Genomic DNA, 15,403 nt, shown 5'->3' on the forward strand with positions numbered 1-15,403 from the left:
ATGATCATTCAGAACTGTTTTAGAACATTTTATTAGATGCCCCAAAAGCCAGAACTGAGAGTTAAGGTTACACGGGTTAGAAAAACAGCCTGGCTTAGAGAGAGAGTTGAAAGCAGCAATAAAAATAAAAAGATATTATATAACACAAGGGTTGGGGAGAAAAGGAAAGATGATAACAATATATATAAGTCAGAAGCTAGAAATTATAGAAAATTGGTAAGGGAATCAAAAGAACTCAAAGAAAAATCTAAGGCCAGCAGAGTTAAGGACAATAAGGAAGAGTCTTTATGATAACAAGAACAAAAGGAACCCTAACTATGATGTTAATGTTGTATATTCCTAGTACATCTAGGAACAAAGAACATAGGCCAGGCTTACAGCATGGGAAACTCTATCCTGGAAAGCAGTGACTGAAAAAGACTTGGGGGCCGGGGGGATACTGAGATGAACATGAGCTTGCAGTGCGATGCTGTGGCTAAAAGGGCTAATGCAATCCTTCGATGTAAACACGGGGAGCTTTCAGTAGGAGTAGGGAAATTACCTATGTATTTGGCACTGGTACAACTGTTAGTGGTATATTGTGTCTAGTTCTGCTGTCTGCATTTCAAGAATGATACTGAAAAATTGGAGTGGATTCAGAGAGGGGCCATCAGAATGATTAAAGGAAGAACAAATATGCCTTATAGTGAGACACTCAAGGAGCTCAACCTATTTAGATTATCAAAAGGGTAAGGGGTGATTCTGATCAGTCTATAAGTAATTACATGGCAAACAAAAATTTGATGATAGAGGGCTCATTGTTCTAGCAGACAAAAATATAACTAAATTAAGCGACTGGAATTTGAATCTAGACACATTCAAACTAGAAATAAAATGCAAATTTAGAACAGTGACGGTAATTAATTGTTGGAGCAACATACCAAGGACTGTGATGGATCCTTCATCACTGGAAATTTGTAAATCAAGAGTGGAGGCTTTTCTAAAAGAGTTGCTCTACTTACAACCACAGCTATTGGACTTGAAGCAGGCATTAATTCAAGGAAGTCCTGTGGTTTGCTTTATGCAAGAGGTTAGACTAAAGTATCATAATGGTCTCTTCTGACCTTAAAATCTATGAAGGCTTTCTGACAGCCCATCCATCAACAGTGCTGAAAACAAGTTGGATGCAAATATCAATGTAATTTAAATATTGTTGTACATTTAGAACTGGAGGGAGGAAAACCAACCAATCACTATGTGGTTCACTGTTTTAATGTACGTTATTTTCTCTTCTGAACAATTTTGGCAAATTAAATGATAGTATGAAATTGGAAAATTAGTGTTGCAGATTTCATATTCCATAATTGTTCTGATGCAGCTTTCTGTAACTGTAATTTACTCTGAAATGCTCAGACATGCCTCTCCTGTCACATTAAACAGCTTTCCATGTGCATCATTTCATTTGACTGCTTTTGATCTATCTATATTAGAAGCCGAAATCCTGCACAACAGACAGAGCATGCACAGGGCTCTCTGAATCAGTTATGGCATGTTGGATGCGGAACAGAGTATGTTTCTCCAGCTGCCACGAGGGCCATCGGGGACCAGAGCAGCTTCTGGCAACCCCAGGATTGGGGGTCCAAAAATGCCCATACATATGCCAGCCATCCCCGCACTGGAGTCTGTGTCAGCACAGGGACGATTTCCGTCTGCAATGTTTTCCTCTTCTCATACTGTATTGAACAAATTGGTGCAATAACAGTGAAGGATGCTACATAAGCAAACGAAGAAGTCCTTTTCCAAAGCCAGCTTGTCTGCCTCACTGTCATGATGAATGCCTCTGGTATCTGCAGACTTCATCTGAACATCATAACCATTGCACCTTGGTTCCCACACATCTCTCTTCCTATTACAGTCTGTCTTGAAGTCTGGTAATAGTGTCAAGCATTTCGATATAGAGCTTTTATAGTTTCAAAGTGCTGTACAATACAAAAATTAACAAATTAAGCCTCAACACCCCTGCAAGGTAGGAGACTATTGTAATCCCTATTTTAAATATGAGAAGAGAGAGAAGATAAATGACTTGTCTCAGATTATGTATCAAGTCAGAGGTAGAGTAGGTTTTACTACACAGGAGTTCCTGACTACGAGCTTCAGGCTCAATCCATTAGAACGTGCTCCTTTCCTGTGTTAATAGCTTGAGTAGCCTTTCACCCCTTTTAAAGACTTAAGACCCTTTTCTCTGAAACTCTTTCCTTAAAATTGCTGCAGTTATCTGGTTCTGCTGCCTAAATTATTGTGAAGCTGATGTATCATCATACCTGAAGTTCTTTAAGTAATCTCAGTAGCTTTATTTCAGCACTTCACAAATGCAACATCAGCAAGTGGAGTTTGCAGCTTACAAGCTCTGCTATCATTAATGGTCATGCACATGACAGGTAACATTTTCAGAAGCACCTAAGTGATTTATGGTATGTCTACAGAGCATTTTGGAGAGAGCCTCCCAGCCCAGGTCAACAGACTGGGGCTAGCCAGGCTTGCACAAGGGCTCTAAAAATTGCTGTATGGACAGCGCTCTGAAGTTGCAACTTACACTGGAGCTCAGGCTCTGGACTTATACTCCCAAGTCACCTGGGTGCTTTAGCGCATGTTACCCACAATAACTATTTCAGGCCACGTGGCTGGTTTCAATGAAGAGTTTCAAAGGCTTCAGCAAGCAGTGCCACCAATACTCTCACTTCAGTGAGGTGGTACTTTGAAAATCTCTTATCAATCCTTGTGTTCTGAACATGAATACAAGTCTTTGCCTTAGCATCTCTCTGTAGCCTGCAGCCTTCCCTGGCAGAGCAAAATCTATTTAACAAAAATCTGTAACTGTACAGAATGAGTTATGCCCTGTAGTTTGCAATTTCTTTACAGGAACTAGAAAGATGGACCCTCCAAGGAAACTGTTGGCTCTGTGTCATATGTTAGTAGTACTATTTTATGAATCACCCTTCTGGCCCTATTGGCATATTGTTTTAATATTAAAGTCTACTCTGCTAGACTGTGTTAAATTCTCCATCATCAATCTAGATGTTTTTGCTTCTAGGCACCGAATACATGACTAGGTTGGTCCTGACCCTAGTTCAGGTCAGTAGGCAGCCTACCCCACACACCTGATGTAAATCCCCATTTAGCTTTCCAACCGCCGTTTTACTGCCATTGTTCATGCACTTTTGTGTTGAGCTGGATTTCCATTTTTGGAAGAATATCTGCTTATCATAAATAACCCCTGAAACCTTCCTGCTTCCTTTTATTGTTAAGGTTTTTTGTAGAGCAAGTGGGGGATGGTTATGTGTACCTCACCTTGGACTTTCGTTGTTGTATGTTGTAAGTAATCTCCATGGGGGGGTCTAAGGATTTTAAGCAGGGTTTTTCCAAAGAGCATTAAAGAGTTAGGCACCCAACTCCCACTGAAGGTTAATGGGACATGGTATCCTAAGTCCCATTTGTGCCAATATTCCCTCTACCTCTCCCAGATCTCCTTATTTCTGATCATGGTGTGATGGGTTCCCCCAGGGTGCCACCCGGAATTAGGGTACTACTGAGCCCTCTGACCTATCAGCCTGGGCTCCGTCTCACACTGTGCTGTTGTGACAAGTTGCAAAGCTCTCCAGCCTGCACTTTGACCAGCATTCACACAGGTAGGGACACATCCAGCTCAAGTTACATGCAGGCTCTCTAACCACCAGCCTCTGATCCCAGAGCAGTACCGTCCTGCCCTGGTCAAATCTGGCCAGTATATGGGTTTAACACCCAGTCCGCCTCTCCTTCAATGTGAAGAGGACCATGCACACGTGTGGTAACCAAGCTAAGATTTCCCCCAGACACCATAGTCAAACGCACACTGGTTTGGATTAAAACATAAAATAAGTGTATTAACTACAAAAGGATAGATTATAAGCGATAGCAAACTGATCAAAGCAGATAACCTAGTAAATAAACAAAACCGCAACATACTAGAGCGTAACACACTAGATAGGCAGGATGTGAATTAGCAAATTCTCATCCTGAGTGATAAACAGGCTGCCACATCCTTAAGGCACAAGCTGCCCTGGCTCTGTAGCTTGAGTTGCCCAGGTTTTCATACACAGGCTAGAAATCCCTTTAGCCTGGGACCATCAATTTCCGCCTGTGCAGTCCTTGCCGCTCAGGTGTTTCCAGGTGTGTTGTTGTAGGGAGAGAGAGGTCCCATCATGATGTCATTTCCTCCTTTTATATCTTCTTTCCACTTGCTGGAAAGGTCTTTTGCTGTGACCTGGGTCAAACAGTTCCCATGGTGTAGTGCTATCTCTGAGAGCTTTCTGTTGTGCACCGTTCCTGGGGTAATCCCTGTGCTTGTTTTTTTTTTTTTCTTCATTAAGCCACTAACACTGTTTGGCCTTTTTACTGTTGTACCTGAAAGGCTGCTTGTAGGTGTTTTCAACCTCACAACATGTTTCAGTAACACACACACAGCCAAACTTCATAACTTCGCATACAACAATAGCACATACAATCCAACGAGATATTAATGTCTAGCAGATCAAGACTTTTAGAATGATACCTCACAAGGCATTCTTTGTACAAAACATATCCTAATTACATTACAGTGGTGAATATTGTGCTGCCAAGGTGTCACATATGGATTCTTTTTAACTCGTTTCCTCATTTTTCTGAACTCTCCCTTTCTAGAGTGTCACAGTGTTCATTTTTGGTAGAAGTCCTACTCCAGACATGTTGAATTTAATTATACAGTGGTGTCACTGTTGTTTAGTTGTCTCAGCTATAGTTATTTCTTGAGCCAACTCCTGTCAGGGTTCAGCTACTTTTTTTGTGTGCTCTAGGACTAGCTATTCCAAGAAGCAATAATTTAAATGGAAATAAATCATGTCAAAATAAGGCACTCATTTTTAACAGTGAGGACAGGTAAACATTGGAATAACCTACCTAGGGATGTAATGGAATCTCTGTCACTTGAAGTTTTTAAGTCACGACAGGTTGTCTTTCTAAAAGATATGCTATAGCTCAGACAGAAGTTACAGCCTTGATGTAGAAATTATTGGGTGAGGTAAGTTCCTTGTTCTGGTTTATTCAGACAGGAAGACGAGATGATCATAATAATCCCTTCGGGTCTTAAAAATCATTGATTCTACAAGGTGCTCAGAATTGGCTTCTCCAAACCTTACCCCAGTGTGCAATTCGACCAGTTTATATGTGGGTCTGTCATGCTTGTATAAAGGCAGTGACTTTCATTTTGCATGAGTTACCTCCGTATCTCATTAGTATTGAAACACAATAAAGTATGTATTATCATTAGAAAACAAACAAGAAGTGTTTGCTTATTATTTCAGTGTGTTTTCTGTTCAGTTGAATGCATTAGTTGGACCAGAAGAGAAATAGCAGCCATTTCTATATGTTTAAAATTTGGGTTTTTAGCTGAGTTGGAAGGAAATGGTTTTGTATTTTAAATTAAGAAAAATAAATAATTTGTAGTTTACAAAGTTATATTTTTAAATGAGAATTTCAAGAAATACTTTTCTTCTATATTTATTTAGGATAACAGCAGAGGAAGAGAAATTTAAAAAGGAATGGGAAGAAGATTGGAGGCCTAAAGAGCCACCTAAGCCTGTAAAAACTGTAACTGAAGACGTACATCCAGCCCCTACTCCTAAACCCAGAAGTAAGTGACTGACTGGTTCCATCCTAGTCAGTGGGGGAAACAGTTGTGTTTGAGGAACAATATTATGATTCAGCAATAGTCATGGATATGGCGTGTTTTCACCAGCTCAAATCTAACCCATGTCAGCCATGACTAAAACGCAACACCTGATGGCTGTTTGGAGGTCTATGAGAGATGAGTTTAGTTGTCTCCATCCAGTTCCTACTTAATAGACATCTGTCACAAAAACTCACTGCCACACTAACTGTCAGCCGTGTTCACAGTCTCAGCCAAAAAATGTGTTGACATGGAGACTGAATTTCCTACCATGACGATGAGCCCTCTAGGTGTAATTTGCTGTTGTCCAGCCTGTTTCTATTCAGAGAGTCTCAGTCTCCAGAGATGTCAACCTGGCACATTTCATGTGCACTAAAAGCAAGATTTCATTGAGCTGTTCTCAATCAGAGTTGCTGTGTGCTCACTCTGAACTCTTTTGAAAGTCTAGCCACTTCTTTTAGGTGCCTAAAAAAAGCTCAGCTCCCATTTGAAAATCTACCCAAAATTCTTATATACCGTGTGTGTGTGTGTGTGTGTATATATATATATATATATATATGTGTGTGTGTGAATGACTGAGATGGAAATATGTTGCATTCATAGTCTTATTTTAATCTCTTTGCATAAAATGTCAGTGCATAATGGATGACAGGATTTACTGGTATTTTGCTACTTGGGCCCCATTTCAAAGTTTTTCTGATCTCTTACTTTAAATGAGTGCTGAGCTGTCTGTATTCAGTAGATAATCAGAAAAATGCCATGGGTGTCTTGGTTTCATTTCCCTATTTGGCTTCTTTGACTTGGAAGAGATCTTGGAAGATGGAGGGATAGGATGCAGAGACGTAATGCTGTACTTACAGCTGGAGACACAGTGGCTTGGTGCTCTGGCTTTATTATTGGGAGAAAAGGGGAGGGTGTCCGCTTTATTTGTAAAGGAGAAATCTATATAGAACTTCCTGCTTTTGGCAAAGAGGGACTGAGCTACCTCTAGGGCTGAGGGCAACATGCAGGTTTCAGCTCATCTGAGCTTTACCAGCTGAGACATGTGGATCACCGTGGTCCAAGTGCGCATGAAGTATCTGGTTTGTGTAAACCACTGCCAACCCTTCCCCGCTCCCTCAACGAGGACCCCAGACTCCTCACTTTATAAGTCTTTGGAGGATGTGAGGATGGCTGCCTGGTGTCCTGTAAACTCCTTCCTGCTACTTATCTCTGAGGAGAGAGTGATTATCCGTCTTCCAGCACCTTCAGGTGTTGCCTGGTAGGAAGATAATAAATGAACACCTTGACCCCATCCAGGCCCACTGTGAGGCTGCTTGCCTCCTGCCCCGTCTGCTGACTCTGACATGGTTCCCAGCCCAGCAGAGCACCATTTGCAGAGTCCTGGGAAAGGGCACACTGCCTACCATTGTACCTAGAGCACTGAATTAGTTATAGAGCTTTGTTCAGCTTGAGAGATGCAAACCTCCCAAGAATTTACCTCCAAACTGAAAGGTCACACAAGTTGGTTGTACATGTATGGGACGATAACTTGGTGCCATTAATGTGCATGACATCCCTGGTAACTACCAATTCTTCCACGTGGATTATATTGCACATTTGATATCTAGGTGAGGATTTCTATGTTGCTAACTGGAGAGGACAGATAAGGACTCCTACAAAGAGTGGCTATAATAATGTGAGATGACAGGTTCATGCCAGTGATATTTTAAGGCTATCCCTCAAAACTTCTTTAACAGCAGTCTGCAGAGTGCTTCCAGGTGGTTCCCGGATAGTTTCCATCTTGACCTGCATAGAAAGGGAATGCTAACTCACCAACAGCACCCTCACCCCTCTCTGCCCAGACCTGGCAGAGCCCCCTCCATGCGTATGAGCTCTGTGCTAGGGGACTGGGAGAGGGAGGAGACTGAGTGAGCCAGGGCAGGACCAAAGGAATGCATATTCTTTCCACCCCTACCTCCAGCCCACCCTTGTAGACCTTACCTGGGGCTGCATTATCTTTTCTGCATAAGGAATGCCAGGGGATGCCACCAAGTACCAAAGGTGATGCATGGGCCCCAATCCTTGCAGATTCCTAGGGATCTGCTCTGTTTGAGGATGGGTCTTGGACCCTTTTCTGCAGGAGCAGATAAGCACCATTCGCCTTATGGGAATGGTGTAAGGGAAATCTCCATGAGATTTCCAAGCATAAATTCTCCTCCTGCTGCTTTCCACATGGGATTGTGAAGGGGTCGGCTCTCCACAAGTGCACATCCTTGTGTCTGGGAATTAGCTTTCATACCATCTGGTGCCTCTTCCATCAGTTGCGCATGCCATGGCCCATCTCTCTCTGAGAATTGGGTGCTTCCTCTTTGAGTTGGCCCTCTGGCCAGGTTACTATATGGTCTCCCTCCTTTCAGGGTAACAAAGTCCCACTGGACCAACTGTCCACATGCTGTCTTAGGCAGTCTTCTATTCCAAGTCTATCCTCCAGTGCCACTTTCCCAGTGGCTAGTAGGGGAACCTGAGCCACCCATTACTCCAAATTCTAGCCCAGGGACCCTGTGACTAGCAACCTCGGTCTGCCCAATCTGACCTGTTGCTTTTTCCCTGGATGCCTTCCTGCCACACCTCTCCCTTGGTTTATCCCCAGAGCTTCCATCACTCCCTATAGCTGCTTCATCCCTCTAGGCCACTTCTAAGACTCTCAAGTCCAGGGCAGGAGCCCAGGACTTGATCTCCTCCTTGTCCCTGGCCAATTCCCTTTTCCTCTAGGGAATGACTATAGACCCTTTCCCATGCTCAATTCCTGGCTTTATACTCCCCTTGGATTTCCTCCTCCCAGCTGGGCTTCATCTGCCAGATGGAGCATATAAGGTTAATGGGCCCCTCCTGACCCATAGTAACGCCCTCAGGGCCAGTGTGGGGTTGAGATCTCATCACAAGGATGGATGATCTGGTCCCTAATTACATTATATTTAACAGCTCACTCCTCTGCTGTTACTTAATGCATTTCAATGTAATTAAGAATGTGGGTCTTTAGTGTCCTACGGAAACCAAAATGGGGTGAATTGCAGAAGTAAAAGAAAAGGAGTACTTGTGGCACCTTAGAGACTAACCAATTTATTTGAGCATGAGCTTTCGTGAGCTGTAGCTGTAGCTCACGAAAGCTCATGCTCAAATAAATTGGTTAGTCTCTAAGGTGCCACAAGTACTCCTTTTCTTTTTGCAAACACAGACTAACACGGCTGTTACTCTGAAAGAAGTAAAAGAGAAATACCAGCCATGTCAACTAAAGCCTGAGAGCCCTGAAAACTCAGTGACACACTAGGACACTTCAAAAATGCATGTGCCTTCACTGAACCTGCAAAAGCTCACACTTGCATGCTGATAGGTATTTGTGCATGCAAATGGGCTAACGATGATTACTATGGCGAGACAATGTGGGCTAATGGGTAGAACACTGGACTGGGCATCTATTCCCAGCTCTGCCACTGGCCAGCTGGGGTGACCTTGGACTAGTTATTGCATCTCTGTGCCTCAGTTTCCCCATCTTTAAAATGGATATAATGATCTCCTTCTGTAAAGTGTTTTGAGATGAAGAGCACTATATATGAGCTAGGTATTAGTGCTATTATCTAGTGTTATTACTGTATTGCATGTGCAAATATGGGTCTTTTTGTGTTTAATGAATGATCATTCTTGGGGGCACACTCATCATGTCCCCTGTTTAAACATTTGTCCCCTAAATAAATAAAGGGATCTGGTGGCTACTGTGACACACTTGTGCAAATATGCAGCACAGGCTCTAGCAAATATTTATTTCTTTAGAAATTATAACAAAACTCTGAAAAATGTCCCAGTCTCCTGTACAAGCTTGTAAATTACACTGTAAAGATCCAACACCTTTCAAGGGCAGCAGTAAACCTCTGAGCAAGCAGATCTTTTTTAAAAAATCTACAATATTCCTACTCTGCTTGACAAATCAAATACAGATCAGTTTGAAATTTTCAACTTCGTGAAATACAGATATAATCTCAGGGATCATTGAATTTCTCCAACAGTTGTAAAAAAAAATCTGTTCTTAGCAAATTGTTCCCTTCAGTTTTTATACTTTACTGAAACCTGTTCTGAGTTTTACAGAAAGCATGACTTACATTTTCATTCTTCTCGTGAAGAATGACTTTTGGAAGTCAGGGTTTTGACTGCTCTGCTGACTGTTTGCAGTGGGCATTCTGATGATTTTGTGGTATGAAAAATGAGACTGAAAAAGGAGGATTGAGCTTAGGCTCTTCTATGCTAAGGCCCTGATAAAGCAGAGCACTTAAGAATCGGCTTACCTTTAAGCATGTGAGCAGATCTACTTAGTCAGTTCTCAGTGGGATCATTCACATGGTTACATTTATGCATGCTCGTAAGTGTGCACTGATTTGGGGCCTAAGAGCTTTTTCTGGCACCTCTAGCAAATACATTAATATCTTATGTGGATCAGACACTAGGAGACAAACACATCTCCTACTGTGGATTCCATAAGGCTTGGACACATGCGTTCTTCACTTTTCAGTTGTCTAATCCATTCACACTGTGGTGTCCTTCTCCCATGCCCCCCCACCCCCCACTTTTCTGCTCCCATTCCATCCTTTCCCCCTCTCTTATTCCTCACTCCTCCTTTTCCCTCCCCAGAAAATAATTTGTGCAAAATTTGTAGTCCTTACTAAGACAAAACTCCCTTGAAGTCAGAGGGCATTGTGCCTCAGTAGGATTTATCACAGGGAGCAGATCTGTTCAGTAAGAAGGTGCTGTTTGTACGCTCTAACTTTTCATAGAAGTGCCCATTAACTGTAAGCCTGGCTGCTGGACTGAGCTTTTAAAAGTTAATTAGGATGGCTTGAAGCTTAACTTCTAGATAAAAGGTTAAATCAGGAACTGTTGGTTAAACTAAAAAAACCCAGATGCTTTGAAGCACTATTCTGCACAACAGGAAGTAGGAAAGTAAGACCCTAGGCTGGAGCTCAGGTGAACTTTGTTCAATTCCTGATTCTGCCCCACTATTCCCACATGATCTTGGGCAAGTTGCTTAAATCTTTCTATGCCTCAGTTCCCCAATCATAAAATGAAGGTGATGATATTTTCTTTCTCCCACTGTTCATTTCTCTTGTCTATTTACATTGGAAGCTCTTTAGCGCAGGGATTTGTTCTTACTGTGTTTGTGCAGCGCCTCCCGCAGAGGGGCCACAATCTAGGGGCTACTCTAGTATAAGGGAAAGAGGTGGCATTTCTCTCTGAAGTTAGACCCCAGATAACTGTTGATGGTCAAACTTCAGAGTAGCCACCAGGTTCCTCTCCCAGCCTAGCTTCAGTGCATTGCAGGCCATGATGGCTGTATGAAGACCTTATTTTCTTCAGGGTAAACCAGGAATTGATTATACCTTGTTTTTTTCATGATATTACAGATCTCAGTGCGGTTCCCTTTTTACCTGGTGGAAACCTCAGTTACCCTATCACTTCTATCTCCTCATTTCCTTCCTCCTTTGTTTCTTTAGTAGATTTAAAGGGAGTTGCGCATGACCAACTTGCAGCAGATGACATGGATGGAGTGATCACGAAGCAGAACAAACAGGTTTGCTCTTCAGCCTTGGCTTCCTATCCTGATTCAGATTCTTCCTACATTTCATTTCCTCCTGAGAGTCAGTCTTGACACTGGACTGAACACTTTCTATTCTTGCTGTTTTCAATTGCTAGGGCAGGACCCACAGTCCACTGGATGGTAAACGCTAGCAAAATTACAGAGCTCAGAATATGTATTGCTGCTATTGTGCCCTAGAGACACCTGAAATGAATACAAACACTGTCAGTAAATATAAAGAAAGTGGATGCTATTAATTAAGCTTTGGATCATCAGCAGATTTATATATAATAACAGAGTTACTGAATGTCCTGTGTGTTACCCAACAGTATGGTTTAAAACTTTATGAACTTGGCTTTAAGAAAATCTTTTTTTTTTCCCCCAGAACAAAAATATTTCATATGGGGAATGAAAGGTTTTGTTGTTTCCCTAAATGTTGTGCACAAGCTTGGATGGTTTTGAATCATTTACTTGATTTCATTCTATATGTTATTGCTAACACATTGTTACAATTAATATAAAGCAATAGGCATGATAATGTTTATCTAACAATAAAGAGAATCACTGTCAGGTTTTGTATAGAGGCTGGCTGTTGCATCAGTTTCGTTTCACATAAAAAGTGTATCAATAAGGTAAGCGTGTTAGTAAATGTACAGATGCTGCTTTTTGATCAAATCTGGTAAAGGAACTGTCATTTAACACCATCATTTAATATAATACAACACTCCAGACATTTAATACCATTATTATTTTGCCTTCAAATAGCTTTTAACCTGTTACATATGGACATGGGTTGATCTAAACCAATTCTGGACTTTTCTCCATCAAATATTTTTCCTTTGCCTTTTTTATAGCTTTTGGGTGGTTTTATCGATATGAAGGGAAATTTCCCACAATTCGCAAGGTACAAAGTGTGTGGAGCTATAAATGAAAATTTGCTGTGGGTTTTGCATTTGAAATGACTCCTTTCTCTCCTCTGTATTTTTTTTTAAATAAATTGTACAGCCATGTACATTTATTTCTAAGTGTGGCAATACGTGACCAACTGTCTTACTTCATATGGATTCAGTATATTCAAATGCTTCCTCCTTTAACATGTGCATGTGCAAGCAAGTTTCTTTGGAGTGCAGCTAGAGGGGCTGATCTTTGAAGTACGGAGTGCTCTCAACTCCCACTGATTGCAATGGGAATTGATACCTAGACATACCTTTCAGGAGGAGCTCAACACATTTGGAAGACTGGACAAATGGGGTGCTCCCATTTGCAAATCTTATGTTCCCCACAAGCCTTTGAAATAGTGCTTAAAAGGAAGATTTTCAGAGGCAAAAAATAAATGGGAATTGAGTGCCTAGATCCATTTGTGCCTTTGGAAATTTACCAGTAAGTGGGAGCTTACGTGGTGAATAGACCTTTAAACAGAAATGAATTTGACACATAATGGAAGAAAACAATCAAAACATACTTTTAAAATTTGCTAAACAGGGTAGTATATTACAAGTATCATCTCTAAAGCATGCAGTAGTGTTTCAGATAATATTCTAGTCCTGTTGATACATTCTTCTTCATTTCCTTCTCAGTATCTTTTGACACTATTATGAACATTATATTACTACTAGGTTGATGATCAAAACCAATTAGGGACTTAATGGTGGAGCCATCTTAGAGCCAGAGCAGATCCTGCATTGCTTCTACATCAATTCATTTAGAGTTTTGGGTGTGCAAGGAAATCAGGATCACAGCCTGGACTTGTCAGCTATATCTACCATAGTCACCACTTAAAAGGTCATCTTTTACCACAAGCCACAATTATTTCCGTATGCATAGGATAGGAAACGTCTGTAACATCTCAGATACCACTTTGTGCTGTTGATTAATGTTGGCATGTCAGTGCTGACCACCATGTGGACTCAGAACTGTATCTCATACTTTAGCCAACATCAATACAGTAGGTTATATGGCAGAAAAACATAAGGTGTGCTGTAAAAGTGCAAATTGGTTTTACTGCCCAAGTTATTCTGTATAATTATATGCTTTGCAGCTCTATATGTTTAGAAGTTCTCAAAGCACTTGGAAAATATTAAAGGGCTAATCTACCCACTATTGAAATCTACGCACACTATAGACTAAAAGCTTGAAAAAATGTATTTTTAATCTAAACTGCAATATTTTTATTTTGTGTGTTTTTAAAATGTTTCAGCCCACACAAAAACAACAAACCAATGTTTGTAAAAGAAATTCACTTCCTATTAAAGGTATTTTTAGTACAGAGCAAATTGCAAACGGTGAATTCTGAATCCATTAAAAATGATCTATGGAAGGGATGAATCAGGCTCTGTAGAGTTTGACTTGAGCTATGGTAGTGCATTCAGCCAAGATTAATGGGAACATATTGCTATTCTTTAGCACTAGTATCATACAGAGAGCTCAGTGTGAGTCTTCATCTCCAGCTATAAAACGTTAACATCTATCATATGAGCCATATATTTACTGTTCTTCGTAAAGAATGAAGTAATGTCCCCAGTGAATGGTGTAAACAGTAACTAGCTCTAAACAAAACATGAAAACATTTGTAATACAAACTAAACCTCATGGCTAAAACACAGGCATTAGAAATTAGGTGTTTGATGCGACTAAATCTTTTTCACAACATAGTCATTGTACCTGTTAGGGTTAATCTTTGCAACAATAGCCAAATTACTTGTGAAATAAATACCATACAACCTCACTGATTGCAGCAGTGGAAGGTTCTAATTGCTCCCACATCAGGGCAGGTCTTTTTTTTACCAGCAAGAAGAATCCGTCTATTTTTTAAAATCCTCCCAATGGTTATTGCCTAGATTAGGGGTGTGAGCTGCTACATGTCACTCCAGTATTGCAGAGCTGATAAATTAATCCTGTTATGCAGAGAATGATTGTAGCATGATTGTCACTGTGCCCTGGGTTCCCCAAGCCACAGTAAAGAGCTATTGGCTGAAAAGAGGAACAGCTTATGCTTCCTCACTGTGCTGTGTCTCCTCCAACAACCAAGCCTGGAGAACAGCCTCTCACTGCACCAGCCAGCTCCTCTTCACTGTGCAGCTTTGGGCATGGGGAAACTGGAGAATGCAGGCTATCCTCCTGCATTACTACTTGGCCTCAGGGAACCCAGCTGATGGCCACTGTAATCAGGGGAGGAGGTTTTCTTTCTCTAACAACAAGAGCACGGACTTCAAAGTCTCTCTCCAGAAGTTTCAGGGGCCTTTAGTTGCACTGTTTTAAAGCCCCCACCCCACCCCCAAAATGATCAGACATGTAACTCTTATGATTGTTTTGTGCAGTGTTAGCACATCTTTAAGTGGCCAGTGCATGTGAGAACATTTAATCCTGTAGCTGCCATGAATGCCCATCTGCCATCCCTAAGATCCAGACACACCGCCTCCTTAGTACACTGCACTGATCTAAGCCTTTTCTTTGCAGTGGCTGGCTCTGTCTTTCCTAATGCATGGTATGCGGTGTTTTGGAAGTGTGTGACGCAACAAAGGCTTTTTATAGGTTAAAAGGAAGGGTTCACTCCTACATGTTAATACATGAGCACTTATGTGCAAGCCATCATGCAATTAATGACAAACAGAAGGGTGAGAAATGATGATGTTATGGTAAACTATTTATGAATATCATAACTCTTACTAGAGGAAAAAAGTATTTAACATTACCAACATTGCATGATCCATAAGTGACGTATAGGCCTTCTGTTTGCCTTCTGAATAAGAATGAATTTCACCCAATATGATGGGGACTGGTTTTTAGAATTGTTTTAAAAACAGCCACCACACTTATGCACACATACGGAAAGTGGCTAATTTTCCAAGACAGGTTTTCATGTATCTAAAGGCTCAATCAAGCTCCGAGTTTTGCAGTGTTCTAAGCCATTGTAAAGTATACACACTACTGTTTTGTGTAATAAAAAAACCTCCCAGAAAGGGAAAGAGAGAAAGAAGTTGAAGAGTGACAGTTTGCATGAACAGAAAAAGTGTAAAAAGGAACTGGAGTTTGAGCAAAAACTTGCCAAAGAAAAAGAAGGGATGTTGGAAAAAGAAAAA

At 41.1% G+C, this 15,403-nt stretch overlaps 1 protein-coding gene across 9 annotated transcripts in view; it reads left to right on the forward strand.

Annotated features, from left to right (window-relative positions):
• USH1C (USH1 protein network component harmonin) overlaps positions 1-15,403 on the forward strand; it is a 104,081-nt gene that overhangs the window by 49,129 nt on the left and 39,549 nt on the right. For 4 of the 9 annotated variants that reach the window (XM_043548946.1, XM_043548943.1, XM_043548945.1 and 1 more), the window contains exons 14-15: positions 5,559-5,683; positions 11,242-11,318. In XM_043548946.1, coding sequence (XP_043404881.1) covers positions 5,559-5,683; positions 11,242-11,318 — 202 coding nt within the window. Of the gene's footprint in view, positions 1-5,558; positions 5,684-11,241; positions 11,319-11,440; positions 11,906-15,403 lie in introns of those variants that run through there. The other 5 variants (XM_043548944.1, XM_037899707.2, XM_043548947.1 and 2 more) reach the window with 4 other exon arrangements.

The sequence above is a fragment of the Chelonia mydas genome, chromosome 6, assembly GCF_015237465.2.
Source record: "Chelonia mydas isolate rCheMyd1 chromosome 6, rCheMyd1.pri.v2, whole genome shotgun sequence".
NCBI classification, from domain to species: domain Eukaryota; kingdom Metazoa; phylum Chordata; order Testudines; family Cheloniidae; genus Chelonia; species Chelonia mydas.